This window comes from Oncorhynchus kisutch, linkage group LG1 (genome assembly GCF_002021735.2).
Source record: "Oncorhynchus kisutch isolate 150728-3 linkage group LG1, Okis_V2, whole genome shotgun sequence".
Classification (NCBI taxonomy): domain Eukaryota; kingdom Metazoa; phylum Chordata; class Actinopteri; order Salmoniformes; family Salmonidae; genus Oncorhynchus; species Oncorhynchus kisutch.
Genome location: NC_034174.2, coordinates 43317081 through 43330484, shown reverse-complemented (window position 1 = coordinate 43330484; position 13404 = coordinate 43317081). Strand labels below are relative to the sequence as shown.

The following is a 13404-nucleotide window of genomic DNA, read 5'->3' as shown; positions in this document are numbered from 1 at the left end:
GCCTGCATGGTGTGTTTAATAGCTACTGTACAATAGGATACCCACCCAGTATCACCAGCCTGAGGACATGGGGGGGTGAGAGAGTGGGCTGCTCTTTTGGAGTTTTATTTTCTGTGATTGATCGTGTATACTCCAAACAAATCCAAGTTCAATAGAGATAAATTAAACCTACGTTTGAACACACAATGATAGCCATGTTTCAGGACACGCCCTCCCTCACCTCTCCACTCCCCTGTGTTGTATTACAGACACAAGTCAGTGTGTGCGATATCTGCAGTGACTATCCTGCATGAACCCACTCCACACCTAAAAGGCTATTAATAACCAGGTGCTACAGCATGGTTATTGAAATGTTATTTTCAACCCTGTCCTCTTATTCTTCCCATACACTGGCTCTGTCTAAAGTGATGATATGTTATTTATAATTGAAGTTAGTATGAGGGAAACGACTCTGAAACAGTCGGCCGGTGTGTGGTCAGAATAAAGGACCTTTGACCCCAGTGTTGAGATGTGGATGACCAGCATCCTCCTCTACACCCCCCTGACCCCTCTATCTTCTGTGACCTTTCGTTTCTGACCTGTGTGTGTTTGGGTGTACCGTGGCTGTGCAGCAATGGCTCTGGGACGTCGGAGGACCTGTTCTGGAAGCTGGAGGCCCTACAGACCTTCATCAGGGACCTACACTGGCCCGAGGAGGAGTTTGCCAAACACCTGGAGAACCGCATGAAGCTCATGTCCAGCGACATGATTGAGAATTGCGTCAAACGGTGTGTGTGTGTGTGTGTGTGTGTGTGTGTGTGTGTGTGTGTGTGTGTGTGTGTGTGTGTGTGTGTGTGTGTGTGTGTGTGTGTGTGTGTGTGTGTGTGTGTATGTGTACTGTATGTCAGGGTGTGTTATTATCTGTGTGTTGTGTCGGTATTGGTGTGTGTGGGGGTCGGTGTCTGTGTTAATTTCGTCAACAATAACTATGACGAGAAGTACTTGTCAACGACCTATTTTTCCAGACTAAAACTATGACGATAACGAGACGTGATACCTTGGGGGGAAAAAAACAATAATTATTCCAAATTACTTTTCATTTTAGTCAACGAAAATGTAATGAGACGAGACTTCCAAGTGAGACTAATGGACATTTTTATTTGACATGAAACTCCTTTTCATCTGTTTTGTCCAATCATAAGCATGCATGCAGAATATTCGATGCAATCCTCTCATTGAAAGAATTGACATCTTTCAGTTGCGTGGTCTGATTGAGCTGATCTGCCCTGCTCTCACCCACACAGCTCACCGGCGGTCACTTCAGTCAGTTGTCAATCTTTTGAAGTGATGCGAAGCCAGGACACTTGACTTGTAACTAACCTCAACTTTATGACCTCCTGAGTGGTGCAGTGGTCTAAGGCATTGCAGTGCTTGATGTGTCACTACAGACCCTTCTTTGATACTTGGCTGTGTCACAACCAGCCATGACCGGGAGTCCCATAGGGACTACAGACCCTCATTCGATCTCAGGCTGTGTCACAACCGGCCGTGACAGGGAGTCCCATAGGGCGGCACACAATTGGCCCAACGCTGTCTGTGTTAGGGGAGGGTTTGGCTCATCACGCTTTAGTGACTCCTTGTGGTGGTCCGGGCTCCTGCAGGCTGACTTCGGTCATTAGTTGAATGGTGTTTCCTCTGATACATGCTTCCGGGTTAAGCGGATGGGGTGTTAAGAAGCGCGTCATGTTTCGGAGGACGCATGGCTCGACCTTCACCTCTCCCGAGCCCGTTGGGGAGATGCAGTGATGAGACAAGGTCATAAAAGGGGGGTAACAATGTTTACTCTCTCTTACTTTCATGTAGGCTATTTTTGCTTTGAATAAATAACATGTGCGCTGTTATGTATTCATTTGTGTTGCCTAATCTTGCGCCACGGTCAGCAAATGCGAGTTGTGGTTGCTTTTTCCTATGGAAAAAAACAAATGCCATTTGTTGACTATTAGGAGTACAGTAATACTTCTGGCATTTTAGGAAAGCTCAAATTATTCCCTTTTCAAGAAAACCACTGTTATTTACCACCCTTGACGGTTATGATGGGGAGGAAATCAAAGCTGTAAATTGTTTAACCTGTAGCCAAGGCTTTGTACCCTATATGGTTCAATATAGCTGTCATGGGTTACAATCTGCCACAATATCAATGTAGGCAGCTAAGGAACACAAGGGCCTAGTCGGAAAAGGTTATCTAAATGTGAACATGATAAAGTCAGAGGTAGCCTAAATATGTTTTATTTATTTATTTATTTTGTTATTTATTACAAAAAACACAAGGAAGGGGTAACATTAAAGTATTAGAACATGAAGGACAAACAATACAGCATCAAGACACTATCAAACATGTATGAGACTTTCCGCAACAGAGCCATCCTTATTGTGTGAGGGTGTTTGTGCATGATAGTGATATAAAATATACGTCATAGTGTCCTTTTTCATGATCACAATCTTGTGAAACCCGAACCCTCCAAGATCCCCCTACAGTTCCCCAATAGCTGTCCCTCAACCATTCGAGAACCCTCCCACAGTGCCCCCCCTGGAATAATTAAAATAAAATAAAATACAATTAATTCCATTCCCCACCCCCAAGAACCCCCCAATGCACCAACAACTAAGAGAACTAAAGAGAAGAAAGGAAAAGACAGAAGAAAACAGAAAACAACAATGCAACAAAAAAAATTATAGAAAATAATACATCTAGAACAACTAAAATCATAACAGCAATGGCAACTGTATATGTTTGTGTGCATGTCTGGCACTATTACATGTATGTGTGTGTTCTTGTATGTGTTTATTTGAATGAGAGTGTGTGTATATGCATGTGTACAAACACCTGCACGACATCAGCCTCAGGCAAAGCGGCATTAGTTGTAAAAACACTGCCACGTAGTGTCATTCAAATGTACTAATATTCATTATTTAATAGAAAAAAACTGCACTGACTATTACAAGACTAAAATAGCTGTGACTAATACAAGACTAAAATAGCTGTGACTAATACAAGACTAAAATTGTCATGAGTTTTAGTTGACTGACAATAACTAAAACTAACGAAGGATGAAATTACTAAAATGTGACTAAGGCTAAAATGTATTTTAAGACTAAAACTAAAATGGCTGCCAAAATGAACACTGGTGTGTGGTGTGTACTGCCAGTGTTGGTGTGTGTGTGTGTGTCTTTCGATCATGTGGCTGGACATGAGCCTCTGCCTCAAACTAAATACCATACATGACATAGAGATGTTCCCTGACGTGTATTGCAGCACTAGGATGGCATTTGAGTCCAAGCTGGCAAAGAGCAGCAGGGGTACAGACTTCCGCATCTCCGCAGCAATATGCACCATGTTCAATGTGATGGTGGATGCAAAGGACCAGTCTTCCAAGCTGTGTGCCATGGAGATGGGCCAGGAGGTAAGACTGTGGCACTACAAATGCAAAGGTTGTGGGGTCAATTCCCAGAAGGGATCACCTACTAAAACTGTACCACTCAAATAGATGAAATGTGTGTTAAATATCTTTTTCAGAAACAGTATCACACCCAGATAGATGAACTGATTGAGGAGAGTGTAAAGGACATGATCCAACTCATGGTGGCAAAGGTACACTTAGTTTTTCTTCTTGTCCTTCCTGATGATACGTAACTCGTATTGTGGTTGGCCTCGTAGTGCTTTGTGGCACTAGAAAAGTAGACCAAGGTGATTTGCAGTCTGGGATAAATGTTGTTATTGTTCATTTGTTTGTTTATTGTTGTTTGCGTGTCCCACTTCTCAGTTTGTGGTTATTCTGGAGGGTCTGTTGGCCAAGATCTCCCGATACGATGAGGGCACTCTATTCTCATCGTTCATGTCATTCACGGTAAGACAAGGCTTCTCTGCTGTACCGCCTCCAATATCATACCAGATGGCACTATGCTTCCGTCAATTATTCGAGGTATACTGGTGACTGCAAATGATGGAATTCTCATATTGTCTTGTCACAATCTGCCTGTAATTTCAGGTGAAAGCTGCCTCAAAGTATGTGGACGTCCCTGTAAGTGTACCACGGTCCCAGTCCATCTCCGTAAAATGTCAAACCAGTAAAAAAAAGCTATGTAGTCAGAAAGGAAGTACTTATCGTTTCCTTAATTCAAATCAAAATACATTCTCGTGTGTTTGGGGTGATTTAACTGTACTCTGCGTAGCTGATACATTCTTCCCACGTAATCCCTTACCACGGCCCCTCCCACCCCGCCTCTATGTCTTTAACACTATTGTACCGTGGGAGTCTGTATAAAGTACATCACATCCTTATTTAATTGAATCGTGTTTTCTACATTTTTTATTATATTTGTCATGTATTCTCAATAAATGTTTCCAAATCTGCATCCCTGTACACGTGACTAATAAACTCAATATAGTCTAAATCTGATATAAATGACAGATTTACAACGTCTATGTTTCTGGTTGTGTTTGCAGAAGCCTGGGATGGACGTTGCAGACGGTTATGTCACCTGTGTCCGCCATTCTCAGGACATTCTACGAGATAAGGTCAATGAGGAGGTGTATATAGAAAGGTTATTTGATGTAAGTAAGATGCCGTCTCCCCCTGACCAATAGGGAGGGAGCTTTCCAGAATGTGGCAAAACAATTGTGACAGGAAAGGGATATTATATGTCACATTTTAAGACCAGGCGCTGTGTGTATGCCTACCACAGCCTGGAACAGAAGAGGCTTGTGTTTTATTATCTTCCTCTATAGGCTTTTCTCCTTGTCTCTCTATCTCTTCTTCTCTGTTCTCTGAACCTCTGCTCCTGCCCACTCTATTCTGGTGTGCATCGCCACAGTGCTTTTGGACCTTTGTGGATTGGTTGGATCACTTTTGTTTACAAGCAAAGAGTCCAAGCAAGCACCATCGGGCAGGATTATCGAAAGCAGTGCTCTCTGGGTAAAGAAAGATAAAGAAATGATGTACAGGTCATCTAATAAACTCCAACACTAAGATACGTCATAACCAACTTTCCCTTTTTGTCTAAGCAATACTAAATAATATACAGTATTTTAAAATGCACGTTCACGTTTTGAAGCGGTCGTGCAAAACAAAAGCCAATGATATGAGAGCACTGTCTTACAAGCACATAATCCTTATGTGGTACATTAGAAATAATGTGTCCACCATTTTCGTGAGGTGTACTACGGTGACGTGTGTTTGCTTCATACCCCTGAAATGTATACACTGTACAGTATTGTGGTGCACAGGTGTATGTGTGTGTGTGTGTGTGTTGGCTTTGTATGTTTGAAAGGCGTGCGGCAATGTGCTGGAGTCGTTTAGTACGTGTGTTGGCTGTGTATTAGTGTATTTGAGAGGTGATACTTTGTGCAGTAGCCTACTGTTCCTGCGCTGTCACTGTGTGTGTGTTGGCTTTGAGTGTTTGTGATGTGTGCTGTTATGTGCTAGAGCGGTGTGTATTTTGTGTTTGCAAGGTGTGATGTACTACTGTGAAGCGTGTTTAATTCCATCTTCAAGGTCAACACTGACTGTCCCTGTCTCTCTCCTTGTGTTTCCACACTGCTTAAGAGTACAGCCCCTCCTCCCCACTGTTTCTGATGTGTGATTGTATAGCTGGCTCTAACCTGGCCTTACCCAGCACTACCACGTTTGACTGTTTCATGTCATTTGAGCTGTGGATGTTTTGGTTTTAAATGTTGTATTTCCGTTAGTTTTGGAGTGTCTTTGATGATTAAGTTTAGTTTTATTTAACATTATTTTCCCTCCTAATGCTATTATATTCAATCCATCTCTTTGCATGTAGTATCTCTGCTGCGTCTCTCTCTCTCTCTCTCTCTCGCTCTCTGTCTCTCTTTCTTTCTTTCTATTCACTCTCTCAATTACTTTCTTTCTTTCTTTATTAACCCCATAACTCCTGCCGCCTCCTCTTTTCTTCAAAAAAGTGGCACTTATCTCTAATGTCGCGTTGTTTTAGCACATTATGTTGATAAGGCATGATTTCAAGTCAAATAATCTTCCTGTGTACATCTTCTAGCATGACCTTCCACCTCTAAGAGTTATGCCTCAGTCATACTACACATACAGCCCACCAACCGCACGCACTCACTCACCCAGCCACCCACGAAGCCACCAAACCCACCTTCCTTCCAGGTCTGCATGCACTGCACGCACATACTGTAGGCTCAACTCGACAGTGTGAAGTGGACAGGCATCCATCCGCTAAAATCTGACCTCAAGCGTCAAGCCAAAACCTTCAGACCAACCAGTCATCTCTACAGGACAAAAACCAACCTGGTTACAATCAAATTAGAGCTAGGGCAATTAGACCAATCAAACTAACAAAATAAACAACCAAGCCAAGTCCAATCCTGGCCATTCAGGTCTTTCATTCCTGGCCCTGCCTACTCACTCCACATGACTCAAAGATCATTTTTCTTTTTCTGGACGTTCGAAGGAGGACGACAGTTTTCTATCTTCCTTGGTTCATCACTCTTCTTCTCTTGTGTGCTGTTCTCTTATAACTTGCTCTCTACTATGAATCATCAGGGTCAATCTTATCCTACACTCTGAATGAATGAAACATTCTTCAAATAAGGTATAAGAAAATAGCACAACTGTCTGCTCCTTGCCTGCCTAACCATTTACTCACTTTGTCATTATGATTTCATTTCGGCAAATGATCGAGTTGAAACGAGACTGTGAAGTTACAGTATGTAGAATGAATGTTCTACGATGTTGTCGTGTTGCTTATGTGTATTGAAGAACCTTCACAAGGCTTTAGTGCTGGTCTAGATCATTTGAAGTAAAGCATTTATAATAAATTCAGATCCCCTTACAATATACTGTACAAATGGTATATGGGTATGCCATATTATGTTCAGTTTAGACATTTACCTACGAAGAACAACTTGTGTCAAGTAGATATTTCTGTCCCTGATTGTACTGGAGCCAGAAGGTTTGTGCCAGAAAACATGAACATTTTATAGTTTTAATGTCTAGCTAGCACTACTAACATACCCTGGCAATTTATTAATCATTTCATTGTTTCCCTCGGATTTACTTAGTGCCATGCAGTGCTTGGAAAAATGGGAATTCTGAAAAAATTAATTTGCTTTTTTCTGAAATAAGTATTTTATGCATGTTCAGTGTGTGTTTATTTCTCCACTGCAGAGTGTGTGTGTGTGTGTGTGTGTGTGTGTGTGTGTGTGTGTGTGTGTGTGTGTGTCTTTTTTTTTCTCTAAATATCTGTCATGTCTTTCCTGGAAAATACTGTAAATGTCTGTGTGTGTTAGGTGTCGGAAAGTACTTCGCTATGTGTTAGTGTGTTTTGCTTGTAAGACGTGTGTGTGTGTGTTCACTAGAGAACATATCAAGCTGCATCTTGATATGCAGAGAGCTCTAGTTTGTGCTTGTTTGTGTTTGCGTCTACGTGTGTGTGTGTGTGTTTTGCTGGAGAACGCTGTGTTTGTGTGTGTTGCAGCAATGGTACACAGCCACCATGAACCTACTGGGGACCTGGCTCACTGAGCGCATGGACCAGCAGCTCCATCTCTACCAGCTCAAGATCCTCATCAGGATCGTCAAGGTAACTCACTGCCAGGGTAGGGGTTGATAACCTGCACTGTATCTCAGCTATTGTAACTATTTTGACACTAGTGTCCCTTTATTTGATAGCAAAATGGGAAGATGATTGAAAATGTACACTGAAAACATGTCAAGGTAACACAAGCCTTGTGCTCACACTGCAGGCCTTAATGCTCAAATCAGTTTTGGAATACTGACTGTCCAAACAGCAAGTTACAAGTGACAATTAGATTTGTGTGTTCAGACTAGTCATTTGCTGTCATGGCTACGCTAGTTGTCATGGTAATGGCAGGTGTGCGTGTGCAATGGTGTAGCCTGATTGGTCGTGGCTGTGCTCATGCTTTCTGTCACTCAGAAGTTGTTGTGTAGCAAGCTAATGTGATAACAATGTCTGCCATGGAAGTCTCCCAGCTGCTTTGAATATTTGAAATCATAGTGTAAGAACACATTTAAAGCCTTGAAGGATAAGATGATCCAATGTTCAGAACAGTAACTAGCATGCTAGCTAGCTGTTTAGCATTCTAGCACATTCACTCATTTATTTGTAAACAATTAACAAGCTAGTTTAGTAGGGTTGAGTGGTATTCAGATTTTCATGGCGTCATATTGTCTCTGTAACATACCGGGGTATACGCTGAGACCGAATGTGCACTCAATAGGCACAATAGTGCACAAAAAAGGGTTCTTGATCCAGGAGGGGATTGAATGTCTCTACTGTAGCCAAGAAGCTGGATCTTGACAGCTAACCACTTAGCTAGCAAGTCAGCAAGTCAAATGCACAGCTGGAGCCCTCAGCTGGATATCATTTATTTGACACATCTTGGATTCCTTATAGTTATACTTAAATTATAAACAGTGGCGTAGGACACACCCCCGCCACGGTTTTGAAAATCATACCGTCGGTATATCGACGGTATAAACGGTATATCGCCTAAGCCTATTAGTTAGCTACCACATGTTCTTGTCAAACTGTCAGCAGAGTAGCTAGCAGGCAACAAGATATGCAAAATAACAGAATTCATCAGAATTCATCAGATTTGACTGTTCAGACACAAGTTGCATGACCAGGAATCAGATTTGTATGAAATGTGGCTTGATATATCTGATTCCATGTGCTTTTTGGTTGTTCAGACTGCAGGAAAAAGATCCATTCGAATCGGATATGACAAAAAATGGGATAGAGTCACTTCAAACTGCCAGTATGAACAAGGCTAAAATGGTATGGTAGGGGTTAATAGTGCATTGTAGAGACCCTCATATCTTTATATTCACTGTCATTGATTACCATGGCGTCTACCTGTAACTCAGTGGCACAAGTTATTTGTCGAGTCCTTTAGCTACTTCATCCCTCTATACTTGCTAATCGCCCTCTTAATCATCCATCTCCTTGTAGAAAAAGTACCGTGACTTCCGTCTGCAGGGGGTGCTAGACTCCACCCTGAACAGTAAGATGTATGACACTGTGAGGAACAGGCTGACCCTGGAGGAGGCCAATGCATCCATGAAAGAGGGAGGCATGGGGGGCATCTCCATGAAGGACAGCGACGAAGAGGACGAAGACGATGACTAGAGTTGCAGCTCCGCCCGACCTCAGAACTGGCACCGACACCCCCCCCCGTCTCCACTCCCGACCCCCGATCCTCTACTCTCACATGACTTAGCCTGGTAACCAATGCATGTACCAACTCTGTTACTCAGACAGCCACTTTAGGTCCTCTTTGTCATCTCAAAATGCCCATGAAGGACCTATAATAAACAATAAAAATAGTAATTACTATGCTGAGGAAAAATAATACAAATAAATATGTTGAAAAAATAAACCATGAATGACAGTTTAGCTGTGTCATGATGAAGATAACACTGATGATATCTTTGACTCATTGATTTCTAAATTCATTTCTGTGTTCCTAAGCAATATGGAGTACCATTTGTTTGACAATGTTGAGTGAGATTATTAGGTGTGTCCCTGTCCAATGCAAACCTATATCGCGCTTCTTTGTTGTATTCTACATTCATTATAATGGTACATTGTTGTGACGATGAGTGTATAGACCCTTTTCTTTGTATTGACTATCTTTAAGTGGATGCCAACTGCTTCAAACTGAAAATGACCCTCTGTATTTAAGTTCAATGCTGTTTAGGATAAGCATCTCGTCTACTCACTCTACTGTACTCTCAGCACCATAGTATGTTCTAGACAGTCTGTTCCTCATCTGTGTCAATGCTCTGTGACCTCATAATCTTTCACCCTATCACTAACGAGACATCGTCCAGCAGCCATCTTGAACTAAAATGAGTGGGTATTCTGGAAATGCAATATTCTCAAAGCTCCATTTTGATATCTTGTTGGAGATTTATATTTTTCTTTCTACATTGTTGAAACGACCTTGAAACAGGTTCTAATCTATTTGAAATTTAGTTGCACGTTTACAGAGAAAAGAGAGCTGAAAATAAACGTTTTTTTTATTTACCAAAATGAAAGTTGGGTCTGTCTTTTTAGTTTTATTACGTACTTGATTAGAATGAGATGTGTGGCATTTCTTTGGGTCTCACTGTTGTTTTGTATATACACCGCTGTACATTGCATTCTGAGCCAACGCTGCATGCCTGTGGGTTCCCCACCCTCTCCGAATGCTTTCCGTTTTGTGTGACAATTAGCTGGTGGATTAATTCTTGCTTTTGCCTTATGAAAGCCAACAGTTGTAATATGCAAGAGCTGTGGCCTCGAAATAAAATTACTGTACAAATACACAATTGTTCTCTTTGTGTCATTTATGGAATATGTAAATGACCTATTTGACCCAGGGAAAGGGGGACATGAAATGTTTTCAGCCTGCACACTGAGAAACACCAATGTGCATAATGGCGAGGTTAGGGATAACTGTCAACCAACTACTGACAACCAGCAGAGGGCAACATTGTGACCATAGAAAATAGAACTGCCCTTGAGGGGTTAACTATAGAAAAGGGCTCATGAAAGCAGAACAATGAAAACCCTGCCTCATACTACGGTAAATCTCACACAAATAGACACCAGGATGAAGTACATCAAAACCCATACTTTATTTAATGTATAGCAATACAATTTACATATTAAATAACACTATTACACTATAATAATATTATATCATATGACAGTACCATAGTAATACAACACCATGGCACTATCATACAATGACAATATAATAAATGGACCAAACCATTTCATTTCTTCACGTTTACAAAATCGAACAACTGCTGAACTTGCTTAGATGGGTTGAGGAGGCAAACTTTACTCAGTGACTCCCGGAATCTTTTTCATCCATAGCGCACACTGGTCTGATGTAGTCTATAGCAAAAGTCTGATATTCAAAATGGGGAGGAATAACATATTCTTGACCCCGAGAGAAAAACAAATGATTTACGGTGAATGGTATCCTATTCCCTACTGTATATAGTGCACCTCTTTTGATCAAATGTAGGGCACAATATAGAGAATAGGATGCCATTTTAGAAGCAGTCATGGACTTGTGTTGGAAGGTGATGGCAGTCTACTTGTATCCATGGAGACATGATTCCTACATACTCACCACGAATTCAATGACTGAGAGGAGGATACTGTTACAAAGAAAAAAGCTTCATTTGAAAATAAAAGGTCTATAATGATCACACAGCAAAGAGTAGAACGTCCAAGAAGCCAGGTCCTTCAAGTAAATATGTACATACCTTCGAAATAGGAAATTACACTCATGTTATAAATGAAATATGTAGAAAGCGTAACGTTAATAATAATAATGATTGAGATACATTTAAAAGTTACACATGCAAAACAAAATGGTTGTTGGCTGCCAAAAACTGTTTCCCATTGTGACAAATAAGCATGTAATAAAGTCAGGACTTCTCTCCAAACGTTGGAGAGTTGTGACTTCATTTAAGAAGCTTCTCGTGGACAGAGAAGAGGAAAAAAAGAAGGAAACTATAGCATCTATGTATAAGTACAGGGTATAGCTACATGGTACAGTATGAATGAGTAAAGTAGATATTGTTGTTTGGTGTAAGGGTTAGTTCAAATCCAGTTCAAATGTAATTTCACATGGTGAAGTATGGGCTTTACACTATGGACTTTCATTAGGATGAACGCGTCATGTGACTGATCGTTGTCCGAAACACATTCTAAGAACTTTGTGGTAACATTGCAACAACCATGTAATAATATATATTTTTTTTGTCCAATTACAGTCAAACAACTTTCTTGATGCAATTTTCAACCACGTCTTTGGTTATAATGAAAGAAAAACACTTCCCCCTCGAGATGATGTTAAGACTGCGAGAACTCCGTTAATTTGGTAAGATGAAAGCTGTATTTTATGAAGTAAACTTTATATTAAGTAAAACAGTTGATGCAAGATAAGCCACATGTAGAGCTGGGTTGGACAAAATGGACACTATGGGTCTTGATCCACACAAGGTGAGAGGGGGAATGATATACAGTATACAAAACCAGCTGCTTACTTTGATAAAGGATATAGTCATATATATTACAAAACAATATAAATCTTAATATAAAGCAATAAATGTTCACAGTAGTTGTAATACTACTTTAAAAAAATCTAAGTAATGGGTATAATTTACAAATATGAATGGGGATATTTGGGTAATATAGTTATAATATGTATAAGTAACATAGTATCTCTACAGATTAAAATTTTCCTTGGATAAGGTGGCGTTTCCAAAATAAGTGTTGGCCAGATAATAGTGATGCAATGCATGTTGGGTGAGCTGTACTGTAATAAAATGTACTGAACTGGGATGGTCTGTATTACGAAATCTATTGGCCTGGAAGATCACGTTGACCTGTAGGGTCGTCCTTGGTCTTCACTGTTCATTCATTCATTGAGGCGAAAGTATTTTCTTTGCCACAATCCAAAATGGGTTCCAATGCGGGTAGTGGAGCGTGGAGCCAGGGTCTAGCTAACTGTACTGTATTATCTAACAGGGTTTTAGGCAGTAACACTGAAAGTATAGTGCAAACTGGACAGAGCTTCTTTCTTTTTCCACACGTGAAACAACTTAAACAGGTGCAAACCCTCAGCAGGATAACAATTCAGACAAAAATAATGAAGAAACAATAAATATCAAAAAACATTATATCATCAGTGTAAAAAAAGGTAATCAGGTTACCGGTATTCATTTAACCAATAGTTCTGGCAAAAAAGGCCTCGGGAAAGTCCGCCAAAGTTCTCTCCGTTTCTCAGAGTTGTACAAATTAAGTGCCTTCGGGTGGTGGTGTGAGCTACGGTGTGTTCATTCAGACTAATGACTCCAGTCAGACCAGTAACCAGTCAGACCAGTAACCAGTCAGACCAATACAACCAGTCAGACCAGTAACCAGTCAGACCAGTAACCAGTCAGACCAGTAACCAGTCAGACCAGTAACCAGTCAGACCAGTAACCAGTAGAACCCTTCAGATCAGTAACCAGTCAAACCAGTAACCAGTCAAACCAGTAACCAGTCAGTCCAGTAACCAGTCAATCAGACCAGCGACTCCATGCTCTCTGCAGGGTCTGATTCGTCCATTATGACAACCACTCCATTAGTGTCCATGTAGAGGGGGCACATCCCGCTATCTCTGCTGCTCACCAGGCTCAACATGGCCTTGTACAGGTACTGATAGTGCTCCTGGAGAGACAGAGAGACACAACGAGAGGGGAGGACAGAGAGACAGGTTAACACAACTGTTAATATTGACAACTGTTGTAACTTCAAATGTTACTAGGTCTAAGATTGGGGAAATGTTGAGAAGTCATGTCAGATCGAGCAATGACA

General features: G+C 41.0%; 2 protein-coding genes across 21 annotated transcripts in view; one reads left to right on the top strand and one right to left on the bottom strand.

The window, feature by feature from the left end:
- Positions 1 to 10352, top strand: part of LOC109893273 (calcium-dependent secretion activator 1-like) — a 151505-nt gene extending 141153 nt beyond the window's left edge. For 11 of the 20 annotated variants that reach the window (XM_020486477.2, XM_031825135.1, XM_020486459.2 and 8 more), the window contains 8 exons: positions 612 to 767; positions 3293 to 3440; positions 3554 to 3628; positions 3801 to 3884; positions 4026 to 4058; positions 4484 to 4591; positions 7495 to 7599; positions 8992 to 10352. In XM_020486477.2, the coding sequence (XP_020342066.1) occupies positions 612 to 767; positions 3293 to 3440; positions 3554 to 3628; positions 3801 to 3884; positions 4026 to 4058; positions 4484 to 4591; positions 7495 to 7599; positions 8992 to 9168 (886 nt within the window). In that variant the 3' untranslated portion in view covers positions 9169 to 10352. The remainder of the gene's footprint in view (positions 1 to 611; positions 768 to 3292; positions 3441 to 3553; positions 3629 to 3800; positions 3885 to 4025; positions 4059 to 4483; positions 4592 to 7494; positions 7600 to 8991) is intronic. The other 9 variants (XM_031825181.1, XM_031825173.1, XM_031825180.1 and 6 more) reach the window with 3 other exon arrangements.
- A 285-nt stretch (positions 10353 to 10637) lies between these two features.
- Positions 10638 to 13404, bottom strand: part of LOC109893320 (receptor-type tyrosine-protein phosphatase gamma-like) — a 270796-nt gene continuing 268029 nt past the window's right edge. Inside the window, exon 27 of the mRNA XM_031835459.1 lies at positions 10638 to 13257. Within this exon, the coding sequence (XP_031691319.1) occupies positions 13111 to 13257 (147 nt within the window). The 3' untranslated portion in view covers positions 10638 to 13110. The remainder of the gene's footprint in view (positions 13258 to 13404) is intronic.